Here is a 26892-nt window from a genome sequence, read left to right on the forward strand (position 1 = left end):
TGGAGTGGGGAGCTAAGGAAAGTCGCATCGCAAGTGAGATTTACGAATTGCTGAAAAAACTTAATAATTCGAGAATCTGTATTTACCGCACGATCAATCGTTTTCCCCAAAAGTCTGAAGTGACAGACAGCAAGAGAAGTGGTCGTTCTCGCGTGGTTCGCACCAGTGCAGTCATAAAAGCTGTTCGAGCAAGAATTCGCAGAAGTCCCTTTAGAAAGCGGAAAATCACTACCAGGGAAATGAATGTATCGACCAGATCTATGTCAAGACTAAGATCTTCTCTTCACATGAAAACCTTCCGTCGCTCAACTGGTCAACTGGTTAAAAACGCGCTTGAAGAAAATTAGACCAGACAAATGCAAGCAGTTTCTTCGGTGGCACGCGGTCTGCAACGGCTATGAAAATATTATTTTCACTGTTCAAGTTTTTTATAAGAAAAACGATAAAATCTATACATACATTTTTAAGTAAAAAATGTTGTTCCAAGGGTTCAGCGTGGTCAGCATCCAGCCTCCGTAATGGTTTGGTGGGGAGTGTCTTGTAAAGGCGTTACATCTCTTCATTTCTGCGAAAAAAGGGTTAAGACCGGGGCAAAAGTGTACCAGGAGAATGTCTTAGAAGGCGAGGTAAAGCAGTTGAGCAGTACTCTCTTCAATGGAGAGCGATGGATCTTCGAGCAAAATTCCGCTCCAGCCCGTAAGGCAAACACCACCCAGTAGTGGCTAAAAACTAATATTACTGGGTTCATAGCCTTCTGGAAGTCTAGATTTGAAACCATTGGACTACAGTTTGAGGTTAGAATTCGAGAATATGGCCTATCGAAGATTTCACAGAAATTTGAAGAGTCTCAAACAATCGGAAACCGTGCGTGCTGCAATAGCTGAATAGCCTAATCGTTTGAAGGTTTGTGTAAAAAATAATAGTAACCATTTCCAATGAAAATTTGATCTTTTTTTTTAATATTTACATGAAAAAAATAAAACTAACTTCATTAAAAAAAGTATTTTTATTATATTTATCTGTAACTTGTAACAGAACTTATGGCAGGACTAAGTACATCGATGTAACACAGAGCGAGGGATCTACAAATCATGATAAAATAAAAAATGCACGTGCGGCACCCTGCAACAGCCGCAAAAACGACAACAAAAGTTAAACTGATTTACATGAACTTCGCTGTTATGGCCTCTGGTGACGATACAGCATGCTTGACTAAGCTTTGTATGTGTTAGTGCAGTCGGGTGGCGTCGTGTCACACATACTTGTTGTCGGTAAAAATCAAAAATTTTAGATATTAGCGTCAAGCACCCGACACGCACACATATAAAGTTCTTGTCAAACAATGCTTGACCGTCACCAGAGGCCATTAGACTTCATATTTATTTAATTATTTTTCCACCTAAATCGCTTTTTACCATTACAAAATAATTAAAGTGCATAATAAAAACCTTACTTTGTTTTGCTTAATACAATTTAATTTTCAAGTAATTAAGGAAGTTTGCTACGATCGGACTCATTCTTCCTCTTCAGCATTCCACGTCATCGTATATTAACATTTTATTTTTTTTTTAACATTTCACATTAAATTACATTAAAAATTAATAACTACAAATAAATACTCTCAATATTAGTCACAAAGAATAGAGTTTTGAAAATTGTGAATAAAAAAATATGTATATCCATAGCTTAAACGCCATGCACTAACAAAATTTAGTGCGAATCGACTTTTTTCTTTTGTTTTTTGATTTTGCCAAATTACCCTTTAACAAATATGACTTCTTACTTCTTCATTACACAGTAATCTCACAGTTCAGCTGCATTGTATCATTCAAAATTGAATGCATACCCTCTAAGACCTTCAAAGAATTTAGACTCGTCACCAGCAGCACGGATTATATTTAATTTTTCTGCAGCAAGTGAGAGATTGACAGAAGCGACAGCATCTTCGCCAATACCGTTTGGCGTGTTATCATTGGTGAGAGAATGCCATTCTCTTAAGTCGTTTATTACATTAGCAGCATTACCCCCCTCATTCAACTGCTTAGGCATAATGTGAAAGGCACGCAGTTTGTTTAGAAAATTGTCTGCAAATAAAACAAATTTATATAAAGTAAAGTATTATATAATTAGAATATTTGAACGTACTTTGTACACTATTAAATTTCAAGCAATATGCATTTTTCGACCACCATTCGCAAATCAACCATAGGTAGTGCTTTGTGGTATCTTCGGCATAGCGAAATAGATGTGTCGTGTGGTTGTCGCAAAAAATTGTATGCAGCAAATGGACGGATATTTGTGAAACTAAAGCTACGCGTGGTGTTTCTGTAAGAAAAAAGATAAGGAATTGTTTACTTTATCAAAGTAAAATCGCGTATCGGTTGCACCCACCTAATTTTCGTCCCATACACTGCCACTGACGCAGCAGCTGAAACAGAAGCGTTACAACACTTAAGCATAGCTTTGTATAGCACTCACATCGAGCTCCAGCATTAACGCTAGTTAGCTTCTTCGACTGCGCACTTGCATCCTGTATGGTTGAAGTGGAAGCTCTCCTTTCACATGAATCATTTGCAACTGATGCACTGCCAATGCTATTCGACATTTTGCCTACTAACTCCTTACTACTTCGTTCCTCTGTTAAATTCACTGGTTGTTCATCCTCCTCATCAACATCGTCGTAAGAGGGCAATAAATGGTGCATAAATACTGGCGGTTTCATAAAGCAGAAGTGCGCAAAGCGTACATGATTTTCACAGATCACAGCCAGCAGCCGCAGATGCGCTTCGCTCAATACGCCATTCAGCGGGAATGCTATCTCCAACAGCCCCGCATATACTTGCAACATACAAGAATCGTTTGAAAAACGATAAATGGAACGCATACGATCACTATAGAAGGTGCCCTCATCACTATTAACGCAGATTAGCGCTAAGGCTGCTGGCTTTCGCGTCAGTTCTAGCACACAAAAGGATATCTCCTGGAATACCCACGCACTTGGCCGCACAAATATCAGCTGTTTTAGGAGACCACCTACCAGCAATTCGATGTACTTATCGTCATCTGGAGGTACCTGTCGCAGCAGCACACGCAATAGCGCAGCAAATGCTTCTAGTACGCCAAAGTGTGCACAGATCTCGCTTGAGTAACCTAATTTCGAAATGGCATGACATGCCAACTCCAGCAATGCATATTCGCCATGCCGTTTTATCAGTAACTGCTGTGCAAAATGTGGCGACTCAGCACACATGACGCTTAGCGCCGCCACGTAACGGCGCAAACTAAGCGCACGCTCGTCCTTATATAATTCTTGCGCTGCATGCAAATTCCGAGTTGGATAGTTGTAATCGTCTTTGCGCAGATCATAATTGTGAAAAGGATGTACGTTGCAGTGCTTGGGAAACTCTAGTCCGTGCACATATGTCCAAAGTTCGGGAAACACTCTGCAAACAGATGCGATAGCGCGTTCACTAAAAGCTGTTGCTTCAGCCATTCCCCAAGAGCGTTTTTTCTGTTGCAATTGCAATTCAGCTAGCAGCGTTTGTGCGTTGGCCAACTCTTGCTGAAATGGTGCGTGCTGACGTTTCGAGATGCCACGCTCTTGTGTGCACTCATAGGCGTTGGTACTCAATTCGATGAGACGCGAATGCGAGAGCCTGCCCAGTGATGTTGTCAAAGATAGACCGCGAAGCCGGTAAAGTATACTTGCATCGAATGGATCTTGCACTTTTTCGACACCTCCATCCATAGGGGCGTCGCCTGCTACATTAGCGTTGCGTATGCTCATTTCCAGACGTTGAGTTTCATCGGCATGCCTCATTTTCAACACAGAGTATTCTACGTTGCGCAATTTCAATTCGGATTCCTTAACCTCCACGCGTTCTACCAATTCGGCAATTTTGATTTTACATTCCCTTTGTGCTGCTTCGGCGTTCATAATTTTTTCCATTTTCAAAGTTTGCAACTGGTTTTTCATGTGTCGCAGCTCATCGCGCAACAATGAGGACTGAAAGAAGAATAATAATGTGAAATAAGTCTAAGCATTTTACATTTTTGCATCGGTTACCTCTCCATCCTTGCTTTCGATTTTCGCCTTTGAATCACTGAGATCTTTAGCAAGTTTTGTATTTTCCGCCTTCAATATGTCCAAACGTTCCATCAGCATTTTCACTTGCCTCTCCATTGCTACTTGGCGACGTGCTGCTACGCTTTTCCCCTCTGGCGCATGAGTTTGACTTGACGATGTTGGCGCTCTATTACTTACTCCACTAGTTTTATTCACCAGTTCATTCGGTTTTTTAAACACATCAGCCGGCTCCTCTATTTGCCGCGGTTGACTTACACTTTGCGTTGTTTTCTCATTTGTGGCTGCGTCTAACAGCTCTGCAAAGTCTTCGTCATCAGCAAATAAATCGGATAGATTGTGCTTATCCAACATCGCCGGTGGCGCACTAACCGTGGATTTAACCGCGACACATGTCGCTGTAATTCGCTGTGTGCTGGTTGTGGCATGCACATGTGGTGCAAATTCACTGAAGGTAATTTCACTGTCAGTTATATTTGGTAGTGCTGCGCTCTTAATTGCCACTTGCGATTCGGCCACCTGAGTGGCCAGCAGTATTACATCGTCGTCATCATCGTCCCACAAGTTGTTATTGTTTAGGCTATTGCGAGCTGGACTGTCTAAGGGGTTCAACTCTGCAGCATTTGAACGTATATGGTTTGGCCAAGATTGACTGGGTCCTAAGGGACGACCTTTGTTTATGCTTACATCCAATTTTGGTTTTTTTGTACTTCGACCGAACTCCTTGAAAGGCTGGAAACGCTTTGCCATAATGACGATGTATAATAATTAAATGAACACTTTTTTACATAATTATTGTGAAGCGGCATACCACTACTACAAATGCAGAATTTATAATATATTTGCTAATTTTTCTGAAAACCGGTCTAATTCAATTTCTGTTTTTTTTCCTTGTTAAAAACAGTGAGGAAAATTGATTAATGAATGGATATACCAAACTGATGTGCTGTTTGGCATGCAGCTGGGCTAGCCAGATTATTTATGTGTTGGTTAAAATGTAAATTAGTGAAATCGTGTTAATTATTATTGGAAATTAAAGATATTGTGTGCCTTGAAATTCGACGTAGTTATTAAATCAAAAATTAACGCGCTCAATTTTTTTTTTTTTGTCAATTTCATCACTTTCATTGACAAATTTTTAATATACCATTATTAGCTATGGAAATGGAACAAAAAAAATTTGTATAATCTTGAAAGCCGAACTGTATTAAAGCTGTATAATTTTTAAATATAATATAGTTTATATATCAGCTAACTGCATTTACATGTTCAATTTTACCACCTAAATTGACAAATTTGGTAGGAAATTTAATTTTTAAGATGCTGTTATCAGCTATTTAAATGGGGCGAAAAATTGCATATGATGTTGAAAGCAAAACTGTATTCAAGCTGGTGGTCAAGTTTGCAAAACTGCCAGGACAGAGAACCTTAATTTAATAAATGTGTTCGATAACAAAATGAATCATCAAGACCATAAGCGAACATTCTCCCAATAAGAGCAAAGAAGTTAAATCCTGGAAAATTTGCTATCATTTGGAAAAACTGGTAGGAGATATATCAGCTGAATTGTTTAAAAATGTTTGCTGTCGAGAATTTCTACTGTTAAAATATATGTTTAATATTAAAACAGAAAAGTGTCAGGATGAAAAAACGGGTCCAAGTCAAATCCAAAATTTGACAAATAATAAACTTGGGTCCTCACAAGACATTGCTTTGAAGTCACGTGAAAATACGTATTAGCAGTCAAGAGTAGTAAAATTATTTGCGTAACTTAGGGGTTCAGATTAAGGATAAAAAATAGTATTCTCCAACAGGCCAATAGGTCATGGAGAGAAGAAAATACGTGTGTTACAACCAGGCTAATTTGGCTGCAAATAGATAGGAAAAGATCATTCGAATTGCTTAACTTCTCAAAAGAGAACATACTAAAAGTCGTGGCTTGTGTCACCGGCCATTAGCTGTTAGGTACTCACTCTTCTAGGCTAGGAATATTTTCACATAAACACTGCAGAAGTTGTTGGGGCGATGAAGAAACAGTAGAACTCTTCCTCTGTACTTGTCCAGCCTTAGATAGGAGTAAAGCAAGATTGTTAGGAAAATATGGATAGAACCTAACCTACACCTCATAAAATAGTCTAACTGGTGTCATTAAAAGTAAACAGTAAGGCCCGCCGTTTACACCGTGGTACCACAAGGAACCTACATGATCTAAGAGATTTGGCTACTCTAAGCCGACTGCCATAATAACCTAACCTAACCTAGGTGTGCAGGTAGTTATTAAGAGAATTCTCTTTCGCTAATTAAAATTAAATACGAATTCCGTAATACGTGAAGACCTCCAATGCGAATGCAAGTAATTAAAGCAACAACAAGGAAGCAGGGCACTTTGATTTACAACCGAGCAAATCGCAAAAGCAAACAAAAAATCAGCTGTTATACTTCGTCGACACGCTCACGCTTTTGCTGCCCAGCAGCTTATATGTGTGCGTTTCGGGTGACCCACGTACTTGCTTCGTGTCGCACATACTTGTTGTCGGCTTTTGCATGACGAAAATTTTAGATATTAGCGTCATGCGCCCGACACGCACACATATAAGCTGCTGGACAGCAAATGCTTGAGCGTGGCGCCGAAGCATTAGACCAGCAATCCGCCTTGTGTGGATTTGCTTTTTAAGCAGCGCTTTTAGATAAAAATGTATTGGTTATTGAAAGACAAATTGCCTTAAACTTGCCCATGTATGTATACCCCAACAGTGATCTGCGATAAATAACATCTGGCAACATTTACATTCTTCAAGTTGGTGTTGTTGATATGTTGCTGACATTCTGAGCCGACAAAGTCGAAGAAAGAAAACAATCAGCACGTGGGCACACATTAATGCAACAAAGATTTACCAAAGTTTGTAACATATATTTATTTAATCAATAAGAAAGTGTCTGAGTAAAAATGTCTGCAAGCACTCAACATCCTAAATTGTACATGGACGAGCACAAATTGAAGCAGGATCCACATGATTATGGACTAGCCGATGAACCTTTCAACTTGGAAACATTTAAAAAAAAGTTTCAGATAGTTGTCGTAAAGTAAAGCAAAAAATCAAAAACAACTTTATTTGACTTGGTTAATTCATATATACTTTTACAGATATGAGGGGAATGAAATGGAGTTCGATATGATAGGCGTGCATCCAGGCATAGCAAACGCTTTCCGTCGTCTTATGCTCAGCGAAGTACCCAGCATGGCCATCGAGAAGGTGTACATTTATAATAACACATCCATTATGCAAGATGAAGTGCTCGCACACCGTTTGGGTCTTATACCACTACGTGCTGATTCTCGCCGATTCTTGTACAAAACAGAGGAAAGTGGTGATCAAGGAAACGAACACGACACTTTGGAATTTGAATTGAAAGTCAAGTGTACGCGTCGCAAAGATGTCAGAGATTCGTCGAACTTTGACACAATCTATAAAAACCACAAAGTTTATTCCGGTCAAATGAAATGGCTACCAAAAGGCAAGCAATCGCAGATTTTCAACGAAACAGATGTTGGTTGTATACACGATGATATACTAATAAATCAATTGCGCCCGGGACATGAATTGGACCTACGTCTATTAGCTGTAAAAGGTATTGGCAAGGATCACGCAAAATTTTCACCTGTAGCTACTGCTTTCTACAGATTGCTGCCTGAAATAAAGTTGAACCGCAAGGTGGAGGGCAAAGAGGCATTTCTACTGCAGAAATGTTTTTCGCCCGGTGTAATAGGTATTGATGAAAACGATTGCGCATATGTGAAAGATGCGCGCTATGATACATGCAGCCGTAACGTATTTCGCTATCCGCAATTAGAAGATGCAGTGACGATGTCACGTATCCGCGATCACTATATATTTAGTGTTGAGTCAGTTGGAGCGCTTAAACCAGACGTGATTTTCATTGAAGCTGTAAAGGTACTAAAAGAAAAATGTCGAAAATTCATAGAGGAAATAGAAGCGGCGTAATGTTTTAGAAAAAAGTTGCCTAGGTTTAAAGTTATAAGTTAATAAAAAAGTAAATTTGTTGTGTCCAACTATATACCATAAATAAATAAAAAGAAATTTTTAATAATAAAATCAGTTATAAATATTTTTTTATTTTATTTTAAAATTTAATATTCTGGATGCAACCCTGTTCAAGGCGTCACTAAACGCTTTGTTGTGTCAGTAAAGTCGGCGCATATAAACAAACGTCATTTAGTTTATATTTTCGGCCAGAAAAAATGAACGGAAAAATATATCGTAGAAAATTATAAACATAAAAAATAAGAAATTCATCAGAGCCGTACAGTGTAAATTGGAAATGTCGAATGGTAACTATGATTTCATTGTAATATGAAGAAATAACCACAACAGTTACTTTTCTTCTTTATAGAAAAAAATACAATGGCCACAGCCGGAGCGCCATCCGCGCCCGCAGCCAGTGGATATAATCACGTAAGAGATTAGGTGTTTGTAAAACAGGTGTATAGTTAAGCATTACATATTTATTTGTAGCGTCCACCGCCTCCTTCCTACGAAGAAAGCCAACGCATGTATGGATCTGCTGCTAATAGGGTAGCACCAAACTCTTTGCCCAACTCATATATGCAACCATATAATTACAATGCTACGCCTCAGCAAGCCCAGACGTCCATGTATGCGCAAAACTACGCTCCACCGCCACCGCAATACTATCAACATCATTACGTGACCGCAACTGCTCCTATAACGTTTAACAATGTTCAAACTCGAAATGAGTCCCATATCCTGTCTTTAGCACCAGGAGCCAAGGTACGAACAACTCCAACAGGAGCAGTAAGTATACCACCACCTCCACCTGGTTGCGCACCAACTGCAGCACAATATGCTGCCATGCAGGGGCAGCCAGTTGTTTTGAAGAAAACAAAGAGATCTTTCTTCTAAGGGAAAATCCAAAGAAATATATGTATGTGTTATATAGGCAAGGCGAGCAGAAAAGAGACCGCAAACATTTATGTGACTTGGTGTTTGAATAAAAAAAATGTGCTTTAAACCACTCTAAACATATATATGTATGTATATCCCTAAATAAAAGCGTAATTATTTTTCTTTTTGTTCTTGAATATCTTTTGAAATTTGTTTTATTTGCAAACATTATATTTGCATATTAGCTTCAATTTTACATAAATACAGTTACAAAAAGGTTATGTGGGATGACTAAAATATAACTACTCGAAGATATTTTCAAAATATGTACTATCGAAAGTTTGCACACGCACAAAACCATCCTCACCACCTGAGGCGTAACTCTTGCCATCCGGATGGAAGGCCAGACTGTTAATAGGACCGAAATGACCCTTAAGACGGGCGAATTCTTCCTCGTAGATTAAGTGGAAGAAACGTGAATCGAATTTACCCGCTTTGGTTGATGTCGTAGTCACTTCCATAGCATCTTGGCCACCTCCCAACACCACATGGTCCATAATTGGGCTAATTGAAGCAGAGTTCACAGGTCTTTCCGTTTTATAGGTTTTGAGACACATCAAGGATTCGGAATCAAATAATTTCGCTGATGTATCTTTGGAAGCGGTCACAAACATTGTACCATCTTTGTTCATTTGCATATCGTTTATAACAGCCGTATGATCATTCACTGAATTAATCTCACGGCCACCCTTGCGAATGTCCCAAATAGAAATTTGTCCATTATCGTGTCCTAAAATGTACAGAAAATTTTTTAATATAAGCACGCACATAGTAAGTTGCAATTTCATCATTACCTGTGATAATAGTTTCATCCATAGGTCCCCACAACATAGAAGTAATTTTCGATGGCAACATTGGTAAACGTAGAATAGGGTTCTGCTCGGCAATGCTAGAGTCTGCTGTGCGTACATCAATAATAAATAACTCTGAGTTTTGACCCATAGCCTTATCTGTAGAGTATGCCGCCTGATTGCCAGAATAACTGAAATTGCAAGTACGCACAGACGACTTGGCTGGGATTGATGCTATCACAGCACCACATTCCACATCCCAAATCTTAGTAGTCATATCACCAGCACCCGAAATAAGTTTCGATGTAGTCCAATCGACATCCAAACACCAAACGGCACCTTGGTGACCGTCATATGTGCCTAAACGTTCGCCGTTCAGTGAATACCACACATTTGGCTTTTGATCTTTAGAACACGAAAAGAGTAAATCTCCTTCGCGATTGAACTTGATTTGCGTTATAGAACGCTCGTGTCCTTGCAGCATTAAAGGTCGCTTAATGGAAAAGAAAAACAAATAAACTTATCACATTTTATTACAAAAAATTTGCAGGAGATGGATGAGCAACTAAATGTTTTTAGGTTAGGTGTGAACGAAAACTCATCACCACAACAATTTTATATCTTTGTGGAATTTACTGCATATTAACACTATTCGATTACAAACCATGATTGTAACTTTTATTTTTATAAGATATTTACCATTTTACACAATTGTTTCTGTTTTTGTAAAACTTAAATGTTTCAATGCTGTGGACAGCGGTCTAAAATTTCTAAAAGAAACTTTGTAGAGAAGCAGTGCTGGCAAAACAAAATTGACATAAGTAGTGTCAATTAACAGGGAGATGCCATATTAATTTTCATAAAGGTATTTTTCTTCTTCGGCCGCCGTAGCCGAATAATTTGGTGCGTGACCACCATTCGGAATTCACAGAGAGAATGTAGGTTCGAATCTCGGTGAAACACCAAAATTAAGAAAAAGTTGTTTCTAATAGCGGTCGCCCCTCGGCAGGCAATGGCAAACCTCCAAGTGTTTTCTGCCTTGAAAAACTCCTCATAAAAATATCTGCCGTTCGGAGTCGGCTTGAAACTGTAGGTCCCTCCATATGTGGAACAACATCAAGACGCACACCACAAATAGGAGGAGGAGCTCGGCCAAACACCCAAAAAGGGTGTACGCGCCAATTATATATATATATATATATGTATATATTTTTTTTCTTGAATTTGAATTCATGAAATTGAAATTTCCAATTGATATTTAATTTTGAGGAAAGTTGCAATTTTTAATTGCACCAATTTGCTAGTAAGAAAAAAGTGTGTGCAATTCTACTTAGTAAGAATTATATTTTTCGTATATTCGGCCGCCGTCAACGAAATCATCGGTGCGTGACTACCATACGAGAGTGCATATGTTCGAATCTCCGTGCATGATGCAGCAAAATGAAAGAAAAAGTTTTTTCTAATAACGTTCGTCCCTCAGCAGGCTATGGCAACCCTCCGAGTGTATTTTTGACATGAAAAAGCTCCTCATAAACACCATTTCCCATTTGGAGGAGCTCGGCCAAACATCTAACACAAGTGTAAGCGCCAATTATTTATTTTTGAAGTGAAACTTCTTAGGCGTTGGTGGACAAGCGAGAATGGAGACTAAATTTTCAAGACCATGCAACGTTTTGGTCATTTTCGTTCCGCGAGAGAGAAAAAAGATATAACGGAGAGAGAGAGCTATATACCTTATATATATCTTAGATACACGTTAGGCTATTTTTCCTTGGTTTTTCCTTGTGGTTGCTAATTTCTAGTGAGAAATAACACTGCCTACTTTTTGGCGCTTGTTTGTTGGTGCAAACTTGTAGGAAATATATTTTTGGTGCTTACTTTTTGGCGTTATATTTCCTTGGTGCCTACTGTTTGGGGCGTTTTTTGGTCCCAATTTTTTTTGGCGTTGTTTTTTTATGCTTATTTTTTGGCGATTATTTACGTTTCCTGGCTAGTGCTTGTGCGTACTATAAAGTGCTCTCCATTCCGGGGTCGGATTTATTGGTATTGCCTTGCGGTAATTTGTGCCGTTACTGCGATCCTGGAATCACTGCGTTTGTACGGGTGATAAACGCTCGGAGTAGTGCGCGCTGTTGCCACGGGTTGTGTCCGGCGTTTACCTACACCGGTCGGTCATCCTCCGTTTTTTGTAAATTTTGTCTATTTGTATTCTCTGCAAATGTTGTGAATTTATTTAGATATATATTATATTCTTTCTCTCCCTCTCTCATTCTCTCTCGAGTCTCTCCCTCTTTCTTTGTCTGCTTTGAAAGTTTCACTTCTGTTATGTGTACTACGCTACACGCACTTTTTTTAGTTGTTGTTGCAACAGCAAAAATATTCCCCATACATGTGCGGCGAGTGCTGCTGGAGCGACAGTTTTCGGCCAGATATATCGCACCCTAAATACAAAAGGGGCACAACTCAAAATTTTCCACACTCGAGCTTGACTTGTTTACAGTAGCACAGAAAACAAACTATGTGACATATCACGCTGAAATTTTCCATGAAAGCTTATAACAGTCCTACCAAAAAACAAAAAAAATATTTTTGCCATATGTCATCCGCGGACCGTTTTATTGATAACGTCTCGTTCATATTTGAGCAGAAGTACATTTTGAGTTGTGACCCTTTTGTATTTAGGGTGCGATATAATAAATTTGGGTCGTTCCGGTAACATAGAACCGAATGTCGGGGGAACGACATATTTTTTTTAGTTTACAATTTTCTTTATAATAGATCTCACTTCTTTGAATTTCGCGGCAGTTTTACGTTTTTATAAATATTTCTACTTAAGATAAAATGGTATCCGAGTTTTCAGAATTTAGAACCCGGCAAAAAATATACTTATGATAGAACCATATGCCGTGTGGCTGTTATTATCTTAGCTAAAAAATAATAAGACGCACTTCTTTATTCATATACATGCATGCTCTTTTTGTTTAAATTTATTGCGCAAAACACTACCTGCAGACGGTATAAATGCAGCCACCCCTTAACAGTCCAGGAACCTAACAATTTCTTAGTTTTATCTTTGAACCAGCCACCCTTTTAACCGAACCATTTTTTATTCAAATTATTCCATTTGGTGATATTTACTAATATCGAACTTATGCATTGGTCCTTATCGCGATTCTGTCCATAATAATCCACAAACTCTCCATCTGGATTGACTAGATACATGATGATAGTGTGATCAACCTGTGATAGAAAATTGTATAAAAATGCATCTATTCAAATAACTTAATATCAGATTAATATTCGTACAATGTAATCATTATCCACATCGCGTGGTCCAGCACTAAAATACACGCGGAATGCTTTACAAACATTTCGTATTTGTTCCACGGTGCCGGTGAGGCCTAGCAATTTAGGTGAAAATTCTTTCACATACTTGCCGACAATCTCTTTGGTATCACGCTCCGGGTCGACAGTTATAAAAATCGGTTGAATTTCCGGAGTTTGTGGTGACTTTTCTACGGCAACAAAAATAAGACTTCAAATTCACTATAAGTACGATTTTGTATTTAACCACTTACCTATAGCATCCACAACTGCCGCCATTTTCTCCAACTCATCTGGACATATATCCGGGCAGTGCGTAAACCCAAAGTAAATAAGCAGCCATTTACCCAGGAAATCTTCCGATTTGCGTACTGCACCCGCTGAATCAACGAGTTCCCAATGCCCACCAATCGCTGCTTTGCCCAACTGCCGTTTTCGCTCACGCATAATAGCTTCCTCTTTCTCTTTTTTTACATATAACATAAATCCTAAACCAATCGCACCAGCGCCACCAATTAATGCTAAACTCCGCCATGAAATAGGACCTTTGCCTTTAGTAGGATCTGTGGCGGCGAATCGTCGCTGTACCTGATTAGCCGTTGTATTTGGAGTCAACTTTGTGAGGCATGTGTGTTTCCAATATGTAGATCTTGTGCTACAGTTTTTAATGAAACGATGTAAATTGCCTGACATAATTTTAATGAGTTGAGCTTTTTATTATCAATGCAATTTATCCAGCTATGCGGCTTTTTACGTAAAATTAATGTGAAGTAGTGGAGGAAAATTATCGATAGTTTTATTTTGCAATTACTATCGAATTTTGCCCACACTATCGACAGTTTATTTTGAACGCACTATTTTGGAATTTCATTACATTACGTTGAGCAATTTGTGGTTATGTGAAATGTCGGTAAAAGGTTTTTTATAAACAATGCATAAATAAATACAGCAAATTTATGTTTTTCTCCAGATTAGTGTAGTACAACATAATTTACCAGTATCATTCAATATTTGTGCTTTTATTATTAAGTTTAATATTTTTTTTTATTATTAGGTTTATAACCAATACATTGCAGCTTGAACAAATTTATATATCATTCATTTCTAGTAACACCACATTATGTAGATGAAGTTCTTTGTTGAATATCGTCTATCGTCATCGAAACAATCGAGTTACAGGCTATCGATAGTTTTCCTACAGTAATATGAAGAATGTGAAGATGCACGATTGAATGTGAACAGCTGATTAGAAGGATGGGGATGCCAGATTTAAATAAAAGATGAATTGTAATAGAAGATTTTCGGTAATATTTTTTTAAATTTCTGATTTTTTAATTGAATTTTTATATTAAAATTTTTGAGAAATGAAATATTATTTATATAATTGGCGCGTACACCCTTTTTGGGGTGTTTGGCCGAGCTCCTTCTCCTATTTATGATGTGCGGCCTGATGTTGTTCCACAAATGGAGGGTCTCCTACAGTTTTAAGCCGACTCCGAACGGCAGATATTTGGTATGAGAAGCTTTTTCATGGCAGAAATACACTCGGATGTTTTCTATTGCCTGCCGAGGGGCGACCACTATTAGAAAAAACTTTATCTTTATTTTGATTTACCATCGAGATTCGAACCTACGTTCTCTCTGAATTCCGAATGGTAGTGTCGCAACAACCATTCGGCTACGGCGGCCGCGAATTGAAAATATTGGTGCTCTGTTAATTATTTTTAGTTAATACAAAGTTTATTTGTACTGTGAAGAGAAGCGTATCATACAGACTTACGGTGCAATGCATACCTCAAAAAGATATTAATTAATCTGTGTAACGTAACTTGGTTAGATATGAATTCATTTCGGCGACATAAATTCGATCCAGAATTATAACAGAATACCGAAAGTTAGGCGGTCCGCGAACTGTTAACCTGCTCTAATTGAATTTGACGGAATAAATTGATTTGATGTGTATTAAAGAGTTTTGTTTTTCCCTCGGGGGAGCTTGTAAACTCTAGAGGACGCGACCCCAGGTGGCCGATAGGAGGATGCCTTCCAAAAATGCGTGGTAGGGGTGAAATAAAATAGTCCCCGCGGACCAACAAGCTAGACCAGTCGATTCTACGTAACCGGACCGATTATGTATGGGGGAATGTTTATACTGCTACAACAACAACAATTACCAGGAAAGGTTGATAAACAATCCTTCTAGAAAAAAAATTAATAGCAAACGTTGTATACCTTTGGGTTTTGTGGATGCAAAAAAAGTTTTGTTTTCGTGTCTTATTTATAAATAACCCAGTGTACAATTAATTATTAATTGTCATTTTGATTTTCTATTGAACATCTTGTTCGCAATTTTTTATTCTCATGCTTTTTACTATAAAAACTTATTAAAATGAGGCTTGCTTTGGTGAAATGTGGTAATGACAATAAAGGTGACACGACAGTCGGTTCTTCATTACATCTATGGGGAATATTTATGCTGCTACAACAACAATCATAATCACAATGGCAAATTTTACCTATTATGCTTCGGCCGCCATAGCCGAATGTCTATCGCTATTTTCTTCGTTCGGTGTCGGCTTAACTATGGATTGTTGTTGCGATTTTGTAGTTTGCTCTCACAGCACCTCTTTACGCGTACAACAAATGTGCTCTTTAATTTTGTTCTTCTATTATTCTTGAGCTCGATCTGCCACACCTAAGCTTTAGGCTTCAATCCTAGCATAGAAAATGTAAATGTAAAATCATTCCCTATAATTCTTTGAAAAAACGCGGCCACTCCACTACCATACAATTGACTGTGCTCATGGGCGCGCTCTCTCTCAAAATGAAAGAGTTTCGCATCTTTTATTCAAGGTGGATTTATTCGCCTTGTTATTATCTATGCTGTTGAGGAAACGATTGCAGTTCTTTGTAATAGCGATTGTTCTCATCATGCAAATTGTTTGTGCTAAAACCATCTGCCTTTCGAAAGCAGCATCGAAGTGTAAATCCTCTCATTCTTTGAGAAAATGAATGAGCACAACAACAGTTGAAAAGAAAGCTCAACATTAGTTTAGATAATTTATTTAATAATAATAATAATAATATATTAGAATTAAATTAAATAATAATATATATACAATACTTACAGCATTTCAATATTACCCATATCGTACAAAAACACTTCTGCATATAGTTTTTTGTAATATTATATATTCTTTATTTTTAATTAACGCTTGCTTGTATTTTGTATGTGTAACTGTGTTTCATGCTAACAGGTAGGTACAAAATGTTCGGACGCTGCAACTCATATTTATGCTTACGCATAATGATTTTTAATGCTTCATTTTTGGGTTGTAAATTGAATGAGAAACGAATTATAATATTTATGCAGACAGGAGGCTGATTATATACTTATGCATATCTCTACTGCCTGCCAGTTTCAAGCATAATTTGAATGGGTCCTTAAGGTGACCCGGTGGTCTAGAATTTTCAAAAAATCGATATTTCGAAAGTATAGTATCTTAAGAATATACTGTGCAATTTTCATGCGGAAATGATCAATGTTATAGCTTCTACAGCCCATTAACCAGGTAGAGTGCGGTCCACGTGCTCCTGCACCTCAAACTTTAAACTCATTTATCTCGAAACAACTATTTTCGGCACGGCGGGGATGAAAACAAAAAAAACTATTCAACCGAATCACTTGAAATTTGGATATGTTGTTCACAGCATGTATCGCTATCGTCGGAACTAGAATCATAATTTTATTTAAATAATTTCCTATTTTTTAAACTAAAAAACTAGTGAAAAAACCCGATTTTACGAACTTTTTTTTCAAAAGTGCGCCATTTTGTCAATTTTTTATTTTTTCGATTTGTTTTAGTTCCGACCATAACCGCACTCTTTCTGATTAAGAATTTTCTTGAATTTTGTGTTTCAGATGAGTAGAAGTCTCGAAATCATTTACGCCGTCCGGGTTCGATTTTTCGAGAGGGTCATCTTCAGCGGCATTTTTATAATAATAAATATGGTTTCAAAAGTAAAAAAAAAAATTTTTTGTATGCTCAATAAACGTACTAATAAGACCGAAAAGTTGAAACATCGTTTTTTAAATTTTTAATGGCAAAAAAAAAATCGTGAAAATAGGTGAAATTTTCGTGCTCTAGACCACCGGGTATCCTTACACGTTTCCTGCTTGGGCAGATCTACTACACGTAGTATGTATGTGTATACGTACGTGTTTATATATATATGAACACTACTATTTGGGTACTATTTGGATCTAATGTATGTTAATAAATTGTTTATTAATGCAGTTTGAATATGATTACAATAGATACTCAGTTACATATGAACTTAAATAAAAATATGACTTTTAGTGCTGACATTTTTTTAGGGTTAATTTTATTGTTTAATTTTCAAACGTGGATATTTGAAATTTTATTTCCTTCTAAGTTATTTGGAATACTCACTTCATTTGAAAATAGAAAAAAGTTATTTAAATTGAATGATAGCAGTTTTTGTGTATATAAAGTAGCATTTAGTAGAAAAGCATAAGATACATATAACATTTTTATTTTCTAATTGTTTAAAACCGCCAGCGGTCTTGTTTCGATTTGTTTGTTCCTTTGTTTTTAAAGCTGTGTTATATATAGAACCAGCTATTTGTACCAGCTTCGAAGACAGGAGTGAAAAAAGGTTGAGGTCAGTTCAGCTGAAAATAGCTAAAGAAGAAAGCAGGAAAAAGAGCGAAAAACAATAAGAGGTTATAGAAATTGTTAGTTATAAATGTTTAGTATATGAAAAAACAGAAATGCTGAACTTACTCTATGTCATGTTTTTGTGGAGAACTACGATTTTCGCTTCACTGTTATTTTTCTAAAGTTCTTAACGCTACAGTGATGTTTTCCAATGCAAATCTATATTTATGCGGTATATTGTAAAAACAATATATTTTATATTGAGAGGGTAAACCATATTTTTTTACTTTATTTTTACTTAACCGTATTTTGTTGTATAAGTCATTAAGAAACAATTGAGAAAAAAACATTAATATTCTTGCTCAATTAAGTCAATCATTTAATGGTCAAAAAATGTTTGAAGCCCCACAAAAATATAATACCAACCCATATGTTCGAAATATGTAACTTAACTTTCAGTTTTAATTGGTATGTAAAAAAGTCCTATAATGACTTCGATCGTAGTTGCAGATAACAAAATTAACATTGAAACCTAAATCTTATTCTATTTATGTTTTATTACCAACTTGGCTTAAAGCTCAAAAACGTTATACTACAATTATTGCTTTCAAATGTGTAATTTTCTAACGGAGCATAGTTCTGCACATACGCTAAATTTCTATAACTGCTACTACTATATACATGTAGTACTCAAGCCACTCAAATAGAGTGAAATCTAGTTTCAGTACGAAGCACGATGGAGAGAATAATAAGATGGCGCCCATCGTTGTACCGCTACCTTGCTCTCAGCAAATTTGACAGAATCGCTGTGTGTGTGACGTTGTACTTGTGCAATTTAGGCGTGTATTGTTTTTTTGCTTCTTCTTTTTCTTGCATTCTTGCTCGCATTTTTACATCTCTCTCTTGAAGGATGAGCGCAATCTTGTTTCGATCATTCTTGAGTACGAGAGATATATTTACTATAGATACATATATTGTAAATGGAAAACTTTTGAAGTTAAACCAGAATCGGTGGCCATTTTGGTCGAATCTAACTGATTCATTTCCATGATAGCACTAACAGTAGCATCCCTAAAAATTATTGGAGTGCTTTTTCCGCTGTTAACATACGAGTATAACAAAAACCAATTATCTTCTTTGGAGAATTACCAAACCAAAACGAAGTTATACGACAGCCATTTCTGGGTTATCAGAACGACTCGGGCGTTATCAGAATTATCTAAAAGCTTCGGGAAAATTTTACTCTGCAACAACAACAATAACAGTAATGGCCCTCTTAACCACAGGATGCATACAGGAATGTGTTTTTCAGGTGCCGGATATTCCGAGATCAGCTTATATTAATCACGGGATCCCAAAAAAGTTGAAATAAGCAAAAAACAATTAGAAGATTAGAGGACTCCACTTAAAATGCTTCGCTTTTCATACGTACACGTTTTAAATGCATAACAATAATTATGAGCTTAGTTATGTTTGGTATAGTTATGTACGATTATTTATGTTCCATAAAGCGAGTATAATAAATATGTTCAGAGGTTGTGTTTTTTTACATTTTTTTAAATCTTTTTTTGATGTTTTTTTATATTAATTATTACTTTCAGAAGTACCTCGTACTTGTATTCTTATTTGTGTTGTATGCGTTCCTGAATCACATGGGTTTTACACACAATTTAAAAACTGTATTACTTTAAGATTTGTCTGGGGTCGATTTTGTTTTTATACCGATAAATTCTTGACTATACTTGTGATTTAGCTTTCATGAATAACGAAAGTGAACGTCAGCTGGCGCATCCGCGGTGGGTGTGATTGTGAGAGGGTACGAAACGTGTCGAAAAAAAAATTTCTACCAATGCATTTTATACCGGTTGGAATTTTGTTCATGTATTGTTGACATTTAGTAGAATAAAAAAAAAATAGTTATCTGCGCCGTAGAGGGGGGAAATAAATCAGCTGAACGCAATGATACATTCTAGCTTCAGCTGACGGTCTTCCCACCGCTATAAACGCAGCTGACCATCATTATTATATTTACATATGTGTCCAAAATTATGTAAAAAACTTTCAATCGGCATAACTAATATAGTTTTACTTTTTAATTTATTTTACAAGTTCGCCTGTTCAGCTGATGTATTATCCCCCCTCTACGGCGCAGCTGACTATTTTTTTTTTATTCTACTAAGTGTCAACAATACACACAAAAAATTTCAGCCGTTATTAAATGAGTTGTTAAAAATTTTTTTAGACACGTTTCACAGCATCCCACGCACGTACCCACCGCTACTGGACCAGCTGACGGTTGGTTTCGTCATCCATCCATTACTGCCTTCAGTAATAAAATCAGTCGGCATGAAATGATGAGGTCAAAATGACCCCTGGCTCCCGCACTATTAATAAATGTGTGATTTCTAAAAACAGTTTGTTCAAAATTTGAATTTTTTTTTCTTTTTATGCTCAAATGCCTTCAGTTATGAAATTTTTACTTATATTAAAAAAATGATATCCCAATCCTGAATCTCGGAATTACCTTAAAAATACCCCGAAATCTCAGCATCCAGATTTTCCCGCTAATATTGGCATCTCTGGCGTATGCGTACAAACATATCGCCTGTTTGCTGCAAAAATGGCATTACTAATTACAATACAAAAAAATGCTTTTTAGATGAATAATAAATATGCCGTTTCAAAATTTCACACCGGTACTTAGTAAAAAAAAAGAGGTTGTCTGTAAAGTCGGTTTAACGTGACAACGTCATAAGAAAATATTGATGGAATGGTTGCAATTTTCAAAACAAAATTTTAATTTTATTTGTTTGATAGATATTTTGTATGGATGTAGAGGAGGAGGTAAATGGAATTGAAATGGAATAGGTCAAGTTACATTTACACAAACGTGAAAAATGACGAAACATTTATCAAATTCATAAAAGATATCTTCAATTTCGATTGTGCATCAGACGTTAATAAGTCAACAACACTAAGAGGCACCATCATCGATTTGCCTTTTTCAAGACACTTTACACTCGAAACACTCCCTTTCATTTCCTACTTTTTCTATCATCGTCCTATTCTCAATAGAGAAATGGTTCATTACCATGCACACAGGAAGAAGGCATATGCAAATACAAGTATGTGAATTTATATACAAATGCGCATATAGATACATATATATGCTCATTCAACTAGGACAGAGCCAGATGTCGAACGTTGCCGAACGCGGGGGCCGATTGTGCTCTTTGTCGTTCGTTCCGCGCTCTCGCTTACAGTTAAAGCACATTAGCTTACATTTGCTTGCGTACGGAATAGATTCGTATATTTGATATGTCCATATGACTTGTATGCATCTTTACATATAGATTTGTTCTTTTTGAAAATTGCGCGAAATTGTATATGTATATGCATGTTTATATACATATATTAGTATACAACATATCTTATAAGGTATATGGTAAATATTACCATACATTTTTTCCTTCATATATAATAAAAAAATTAATAATAATAACATTAAAACAACAGGTATTATTAACAAACTTGGTTTTATTTTAAATTCTTCAAGTAAATCAAATTAATAATAATCAATAAGAAGGCATATGCAAATACAAATACGTGAATTTATATATGTACATATGCGCATATACGCTCACTTAAGTAGGAGAGAGCAAGATATCGAACGTTGCCGTTCGTTTGCTTTGCCGTTCGTTCCGCGCTTTCGCTTGCAGTTCATTCAAGGTAACGACAATGAGCAAGGTAACGACAAATGAGCAAGGTAACGACACATTTTTTCGTGCGTGCAACCGGCTAAATCGAATTATAAGACGTCAATATTTCATTAGAAGCAAATAAGCTAAAAACTTTAGAACTGACTTTTTCGATATTCTTTGTTTTTCGCAATGTGATATTATCCCACTAAATGCGCGATTAATAAGAGCATAAATTAACCATATCCGGTGAATCTTTCCCGAAATTGTTTGGAGAGTAACACAAGCATAAGGACGTTATTTAGACGAGACCTTAAAAAAGTATCGAGTTTCACTATATTTCGAACATTATTACGTTTCTATTCATACATACAGGGTGCATATGGTATTTGGAGACATTCATATATGGATATAGCTTTCAGAAACCATTCTTTTTCTTTTTGCTCTTTTCCAGATAAGACATGGAGGACTACAACTTAGCTCAAGAAATGAAGAGACTTGCAGTTATCGTCGCTAAATGAGCAAATTACACCGATTTGGAAATCTTTAATTTGCTTAAGTGCGCCTGTTCATCCGTTCATAGGGTTCGCCGTGAATTGGAGGCATAAGGCCGCAAAAAAGCCGAGGAACGTTCTGACACTGTCCGATTCGCAGAATTTATTTAACAAATGCAAGCCATCATTGGCGAGGACCCTGCAAAATCAATGAGGGATCTCGCTAGTGAGCTGAATGTTTCTTAATGAATCTTAACCGTCGAGTTGTCCATGAAGATCTCCGGTATAAATCCTACGTTATGCGCAGACGACAGTTTTTGTCGGAGAACAGCGAGAGTTATCCCATCAAAACGCCGTCTAAACAAGATTTAACAACCAGAAGCGCCTGAGATGTTATGGGCAAAATCAAAAGACCAACCCCAGAAATGACAGATGGTTATGTTCCAATCCTACTGGTCCTATGCTCCACGAGAAGATCAGGACAGCAGTAAGTAAGTAATGTTCTAATCCTACAGAGGTTTCTGCTGTCATGCGCACGAAGTTTCCAGCCACTGTTACGGTTTTGGATGTTATGAGTAACAAAGGACATGTCATGTTCCCTCACTACTTTACTCAAGGATTTCGAGTGATTTCTGCTGAAACCCTGGATTCATGGTGGATGTGGTAACAGCCCATACATACATATTTCAGCAAGACTCTGCTCCTTTACATAAAGTCATGTCGGCACAAGATTGGATGGTTGAAAATTGGCCGTCTAAATCCCCAGACCTTAATCACCTGGATTACTGCATATGGGGCGTTGTTGAGCGTGAAACCAATAAACACCAATTTCTTTTCTGCAGGTTGCAACTAATACCGTTATGATCAATATAAATAGGGAACCTTCGATTCGGGCATCCAATCGCTTCCGGACCCGGATCGAGGAGGTTATTGCAGCTAATAGAAATTTTATCGAATAATTTTATATATATTTATAATATAAAAAAAATCGTGAAGTTTCACTACATTTTGTTTAAAATACAAACTAATTAGTTTTACTCTCTTCTTGTCCTCAAATACCGTACGCACCCTGTTGTTGTAATACTACTGAAATTTCAAATTTTTTCAGTGCTAGTTTTACCCTGGTGAGATTTTAAACTAAGTTACTAAGTTTAACCCTGCAAAATTGAGCGTTTCAACTTAGTTAAGCTTAAGGGGACCTGGTGGTCTAGAAATTTCGAAAAATCGATTTTTTGTATTTTCGATATTGAAAGTATAGTATCTTAAGAATATACAGTTAACTTTTCATGCCGAAATTATCAATATCATAGCTCCTACAGCACATTAACTAGGTAGAGAGCGGTCCGCGCGCTCCTGTACCTGAAACTTTAAACTCATTTATCTCGAAACGACTTTTTTCGGCACGGGGATGAAAACAAAAAAACTATTCAACCGAATCACTTGGAATTTAGATATGTTGTTCACAACATGTATCGCTATCGTCCGAACTAGAATCATAATTTTATTTAAATAATTTCCTATTTTTTAAACTAAAAAACTAGTGAAAAACCCCGATTTTACGAACTTTTTTTTTCAAAAGTGCGCTATTTTGTCAATTTTTCATTTTTTCGATTTGTTCTAGTTCCGAGCATAACTGCACTCTTTCTGATTAAGAATCTTCTTGAATTTTGTGTTTCAGATGAGTAGAAGTCTCGAAATCATTTACGCCGTCCGGGTTCGATTTTTCGAGAGGGTCATCTTCAGCGGCATTTTTATAATAATAAATATTGTTTCAAAAGTAAAAAAAAAATTTTTTGTATGCTCAATAAACGTACTAATAAGCCCGAAAAGTTGAAACATCGTTTTTTAAATTTTTAATGGCAAAAAAAAATCGTGAAAATAGGTGAAATTTCCGTGCTCTAGACCACCGGGTACCCTTAAGCTGGAAAGCAGAACTGAACTTGCATCGAAAATCTGACGCTTAGGCAAAGCAAAAACAGAATTTCTTTACGCAAAACACCACAAACTTTTTCTACTTTCTGGAAAGGGCAACCACTCAGACATTAGTAAAAAGCCTAAAATGGAAAACAAATCAGTGAATACAACAGTTTTTTTTTGTTTTCGTTTTTTAATCTTAAGTCAATTATACTTATCATAATCTTCAATTTGTTTTTTGTTTTCTTTACAATTTAAAAATTCTCATAATTTATAATATTGTATATAGCATATAATTTTTTATATATATTTATGTATGTATAAGTATGTGTGTCATTATATATATATGTATATATATTTATATAATAATGCAAGTATTTTGTATGTATAAGTATTTATGTAATATATGTATGTGTGTACGCATGTATGTATGTATATAATCATAGAAAATGAGTATGACATCTACATGAGCATGTTTGTATATGTATATGTATGTATTTGTATAAGTATAGAGCGTCAACGTATACGTTTAAACAAATTCATTATACTGAAGTAAAACGCAATTAAATTATAAAATAAAAATATACCATAGACTGTGAGTTATAAAAACTAAAACAAGCATTTATCCTAGTTTTGCTTTTCCTTGCGCTTAGTTTTTGCTTCCTCCATTCACTTTCACTTCTTAGTGTTGTTTTTGTTTTTTATATTAAATTTTTCGTATTTTTAGCGCAGCTGAGCACGCCAATTCATTAAATGGCGCTGTGTAGACAATTCCCGGAATATTTAGTTGTTTATTAATGCATTTATTTTTTATTTTTATCAATATTTTTTTGTCAATCTTATTTTAACTCCTGCTGCTTTTGCTTATGCTTTTCCATTCATGCATGTATTGGGTTTGTTTTTATTATTATTTATATAATTATGACAGCATTATTTTATTTACTTGTTGTGTTAATTGTAATTTGTTTATAGCTACTTAATATATGGTGTGTATTTGTTTACTGATTTTTATAGCTTCGCGCTATGTTAATTGTAACTCATTCATGTTTTTTCATTTCTTCTTTTTTTCACTTCTTAATTTATTTATTTTTTATCTTACTTAAGACTTCATGTTTAAAGTTAATATTGCAAGCCATTCTCAGCTTTCAAGTTTTTTGCTGTACGTTTTTTTTTTGTTATTTTATTTATGATTTATTTTTTTTTTTGCATTTTGCACATTTTATTTTTTTAGTATTTAAAATTTATTAATACAAAATTTTGCTTCCAATACATTTTTGTTTTTGTCGCAACATTTCGGCAAACAAAAATTTCACATAATACCTGTATGCGTTTATATGTTTATTGGTAAATTGCTCATAACTGTAAGGCAGAGGCGGCCGAAATTATTAGCAATGGGTAAAAGAGTTGAGCATAAGGGGTGGGTGAGAGCAAAATATGTAAACAACTTGAATCTCATACAGAGAATATGAAAACACTCGACATACTTAAAGTTACAGTTGAATTCGTTTATTGCAGTTAACATGGTTGGAGACTTCGTGTATTTCACAAATATGTAAAAAAAATACGCATATCAAAAGTCATGCAGAGCGCAATTATGTTGACAGCTAAATTGGAGACACACATACATAAGTACATATCTGCGGACTTTTCATGTGGCTTAGAAGTTATGTGACATTAGCGGTTGTTTGATGCTAAAACAACAAAGCGAGCGGACTTTTCATGTGGCTTAGCAGTTTTTTATGCTAAAACAACAAAGCCTGATCCTACATGAAATGGTGAAATAGAGTTGAAGTACCACTCTGGCACTCGCCAAGTAGCACTAAAGGTCGCTTTGATCTGATCTTACATATTATTTCAACATATTAAGGTGGATTCCTAAGCTACTGTTAGGCAAAAATTTTAGTTTAAATATTACATTGCAATTTGGCAATTTAATCATTACCAGGCGGAAAGTTTATATGTGCTTAGCGAAAATTCCACAGGTATGTACATACATATACATATGTAGGTATATGTGATTAAAAATAAGAAAAAAAAAATATATTAGAATTAGAAAAAAGAAAATATAAGAATTAGAAAAAAAAACTGAATTAGAAACAAGTAATATTAGAATTAGAAAAAAATGTCGCATGCTTTTTATTCGCAACATTTTTGTTAGTAATGCTGTTATTTCGACCGCTGCTGTATTTTGGTGTGATCGTTTCATTTACATTTTCAAAAAAAAGTTCCAACTAATCGGCTAAATGCTTCAAAGTTAAACGCATTAGTTTATGTCGAAATAGAAATAATCCGATATTGTTAAAATTCTTAAACTAACGTATGCACATATTCATACACATGTATAACGGCTGTGCCAAAGGGAATTTCTTTCAAGAAGAATTACCATCGATTTGCTTTCTTTGAAAATGGTTTTCTAGTTCTTCAAACACAGGTGCACATACACATATGTATATATAATATATACATATACAGCATATGAAAAAAATCCTTTTATCAATAAACAAAAATTGTAGCAAATTAGACTAAAATGCATATATAGTATTTGTTTTAAGAGATTACAATTTTTTGCTTCAAACTAAAATCTTTTGATTAAATAAAGTATATCAACTAAAGTTTGGTTAGGAAAGAGAACCCACTAAATGAGATACTAATTATAATTTATTCATGAACAATTGGATTATATTTTGATTATTTCAACAAAAGTCAGTTGAGAGGATACATATACGATTTTTTGTTTATTAAGAGTACTCTGACAGCTTGGCGCATATTATCTCAACAGAGTGACCCTACGCGCTTCCAAACAGAACATTGCCCCTTGATTTTTCTTCTACACAAGAGTGGCCCTGCAATTTTAAGTAGACTGTGAAAGTCAATCGAAATCGCCGTTTGCAACCGACAAACACCCTCATTTATATCCGCCCAA

General features: G+C 35.9%; 5 protein-coding genes across 5 annotated transcripts; 2 read left to right on the top strand and 3 right to left on the bottom strand.

Moving 5' to 3' along the window:
- Positions 1-1453: 1453 nt before the first annotated feature.
- LOC128865238 (ATR-interacting protein mus304) lies at positions 1454-5173 on the bottom strand. The gene is made up of 4 exons (XM_054105364.1): positions 4067-5173; positions 2392-4006; positions 2146-2325; positions 1454-2084 (listed from the first exon to the last, which is right to left on the bottom strand). The coding sequence occupies exons 1-4, from the start codon at positions 4832-4834 to the stop codon at positions 1825-1827; spliced, it is 2823 nt and encodes a 940-aa protein (XP_053961339.1). The 5' UTR covers positions 4835-5173; the 3' UTR covers positions 1454-1824.
- A 1722-nt stretch (positions 5174-6895) lies between these two features.
- LOC128863562 (DNA-directed RNA polymerases I and III subunit RPAC1) lies at positions 6896-8202 on the top strand. The gene is made up of 2 exons (XM_054102783.1): positions 6896-7168; positions 7230-8202. Exons 1-2 carry the CDS (start codon positions 7032-7034, stop codon positions 8086-8088), a joined length of 996 nt encoding a protein of 331 aa, XP_053958758.1. The 5' UTR covers positions 6896-7031; the 3' UTR covers positions 8089-8202.
- A 79-nt stretch (positions 8203-8281) lies between these two features.
- On the top strand, positions 8282-9206 carry LOC128863564 (uncharacterized). Its single transcript, XM_054102785.1, has 3 exons — positions 8282-8435; positions 8498-8559; positions 8620-9206. The coding sequence occupies exons 1-3, from the start codon at positions 8426-8428 to the stop codon at positions 9025-9027; spliced, it is 480 nt and encodes a 159-aa protein (XP_053958760.1). The 5' UTR covers positions 8282-8425; the 3' UTR covers positions 9028-9206.
- On the bottom strand, positions 9190-10671 carry LOC128863563 (eukaryotic translation initiation factor 3 subunit I). Its single transcript, XM_054102784.1, has 3 exons — positions 10560-10671; positions 9864-10353; positions 9190-9799 (listed from the first exon to the last, which is right to left on the bottom strand). Exons 1-3 carry the CDS (start codon positions 10560-10562, stop codon positions 9312-9314), a joined length of 981 nt encoding a protein of 326 aa, XP_053958759.1. The 5' UTR covers positions 10563-10671; the 3' UTR covers positions 9190-9311.
- A 2137-nt stretch (positions 10672-12808) lies between these two features.
- LOC128862985 (protein SCO1 homolog, mitochondrial) lies at positions 12809-13969 on the bottom strand. The gene is made up of 3 exons (XM_054101849.1): positions 13439-13969; positions 13167-13375; positions 12809-13100 (listed from the first exon to the last, which is right to left on the bottom strand). The coding sequence occupies exons 1-3, from the start codon at positions 13875-13877 to the stop codon at positions 12951-12953; spliced, it is 798 nt and encodes a 265-aa protein (XP_053957824.1). The 5' UTR covers positions 13878-13969; the 3' UTR covers positions 12809-12950.
- Positions 13970-26892: the final 12923 nt, after the last annotated feature.

The sequence above is a fragment of the Anastrepha ludens genome, chromosome 5, assembly GCF_028408465.1.
Source record: "Anastrepha ludens isolate Willacy chromosome 5, idAnaLude1.1, whole genome shotgun sequence".
NCBI lineage: Eukaryota > Metazoa > Arthropoda > Insecta > Diptera > Tephritidae > Anastrepha > Anastrepha ludens.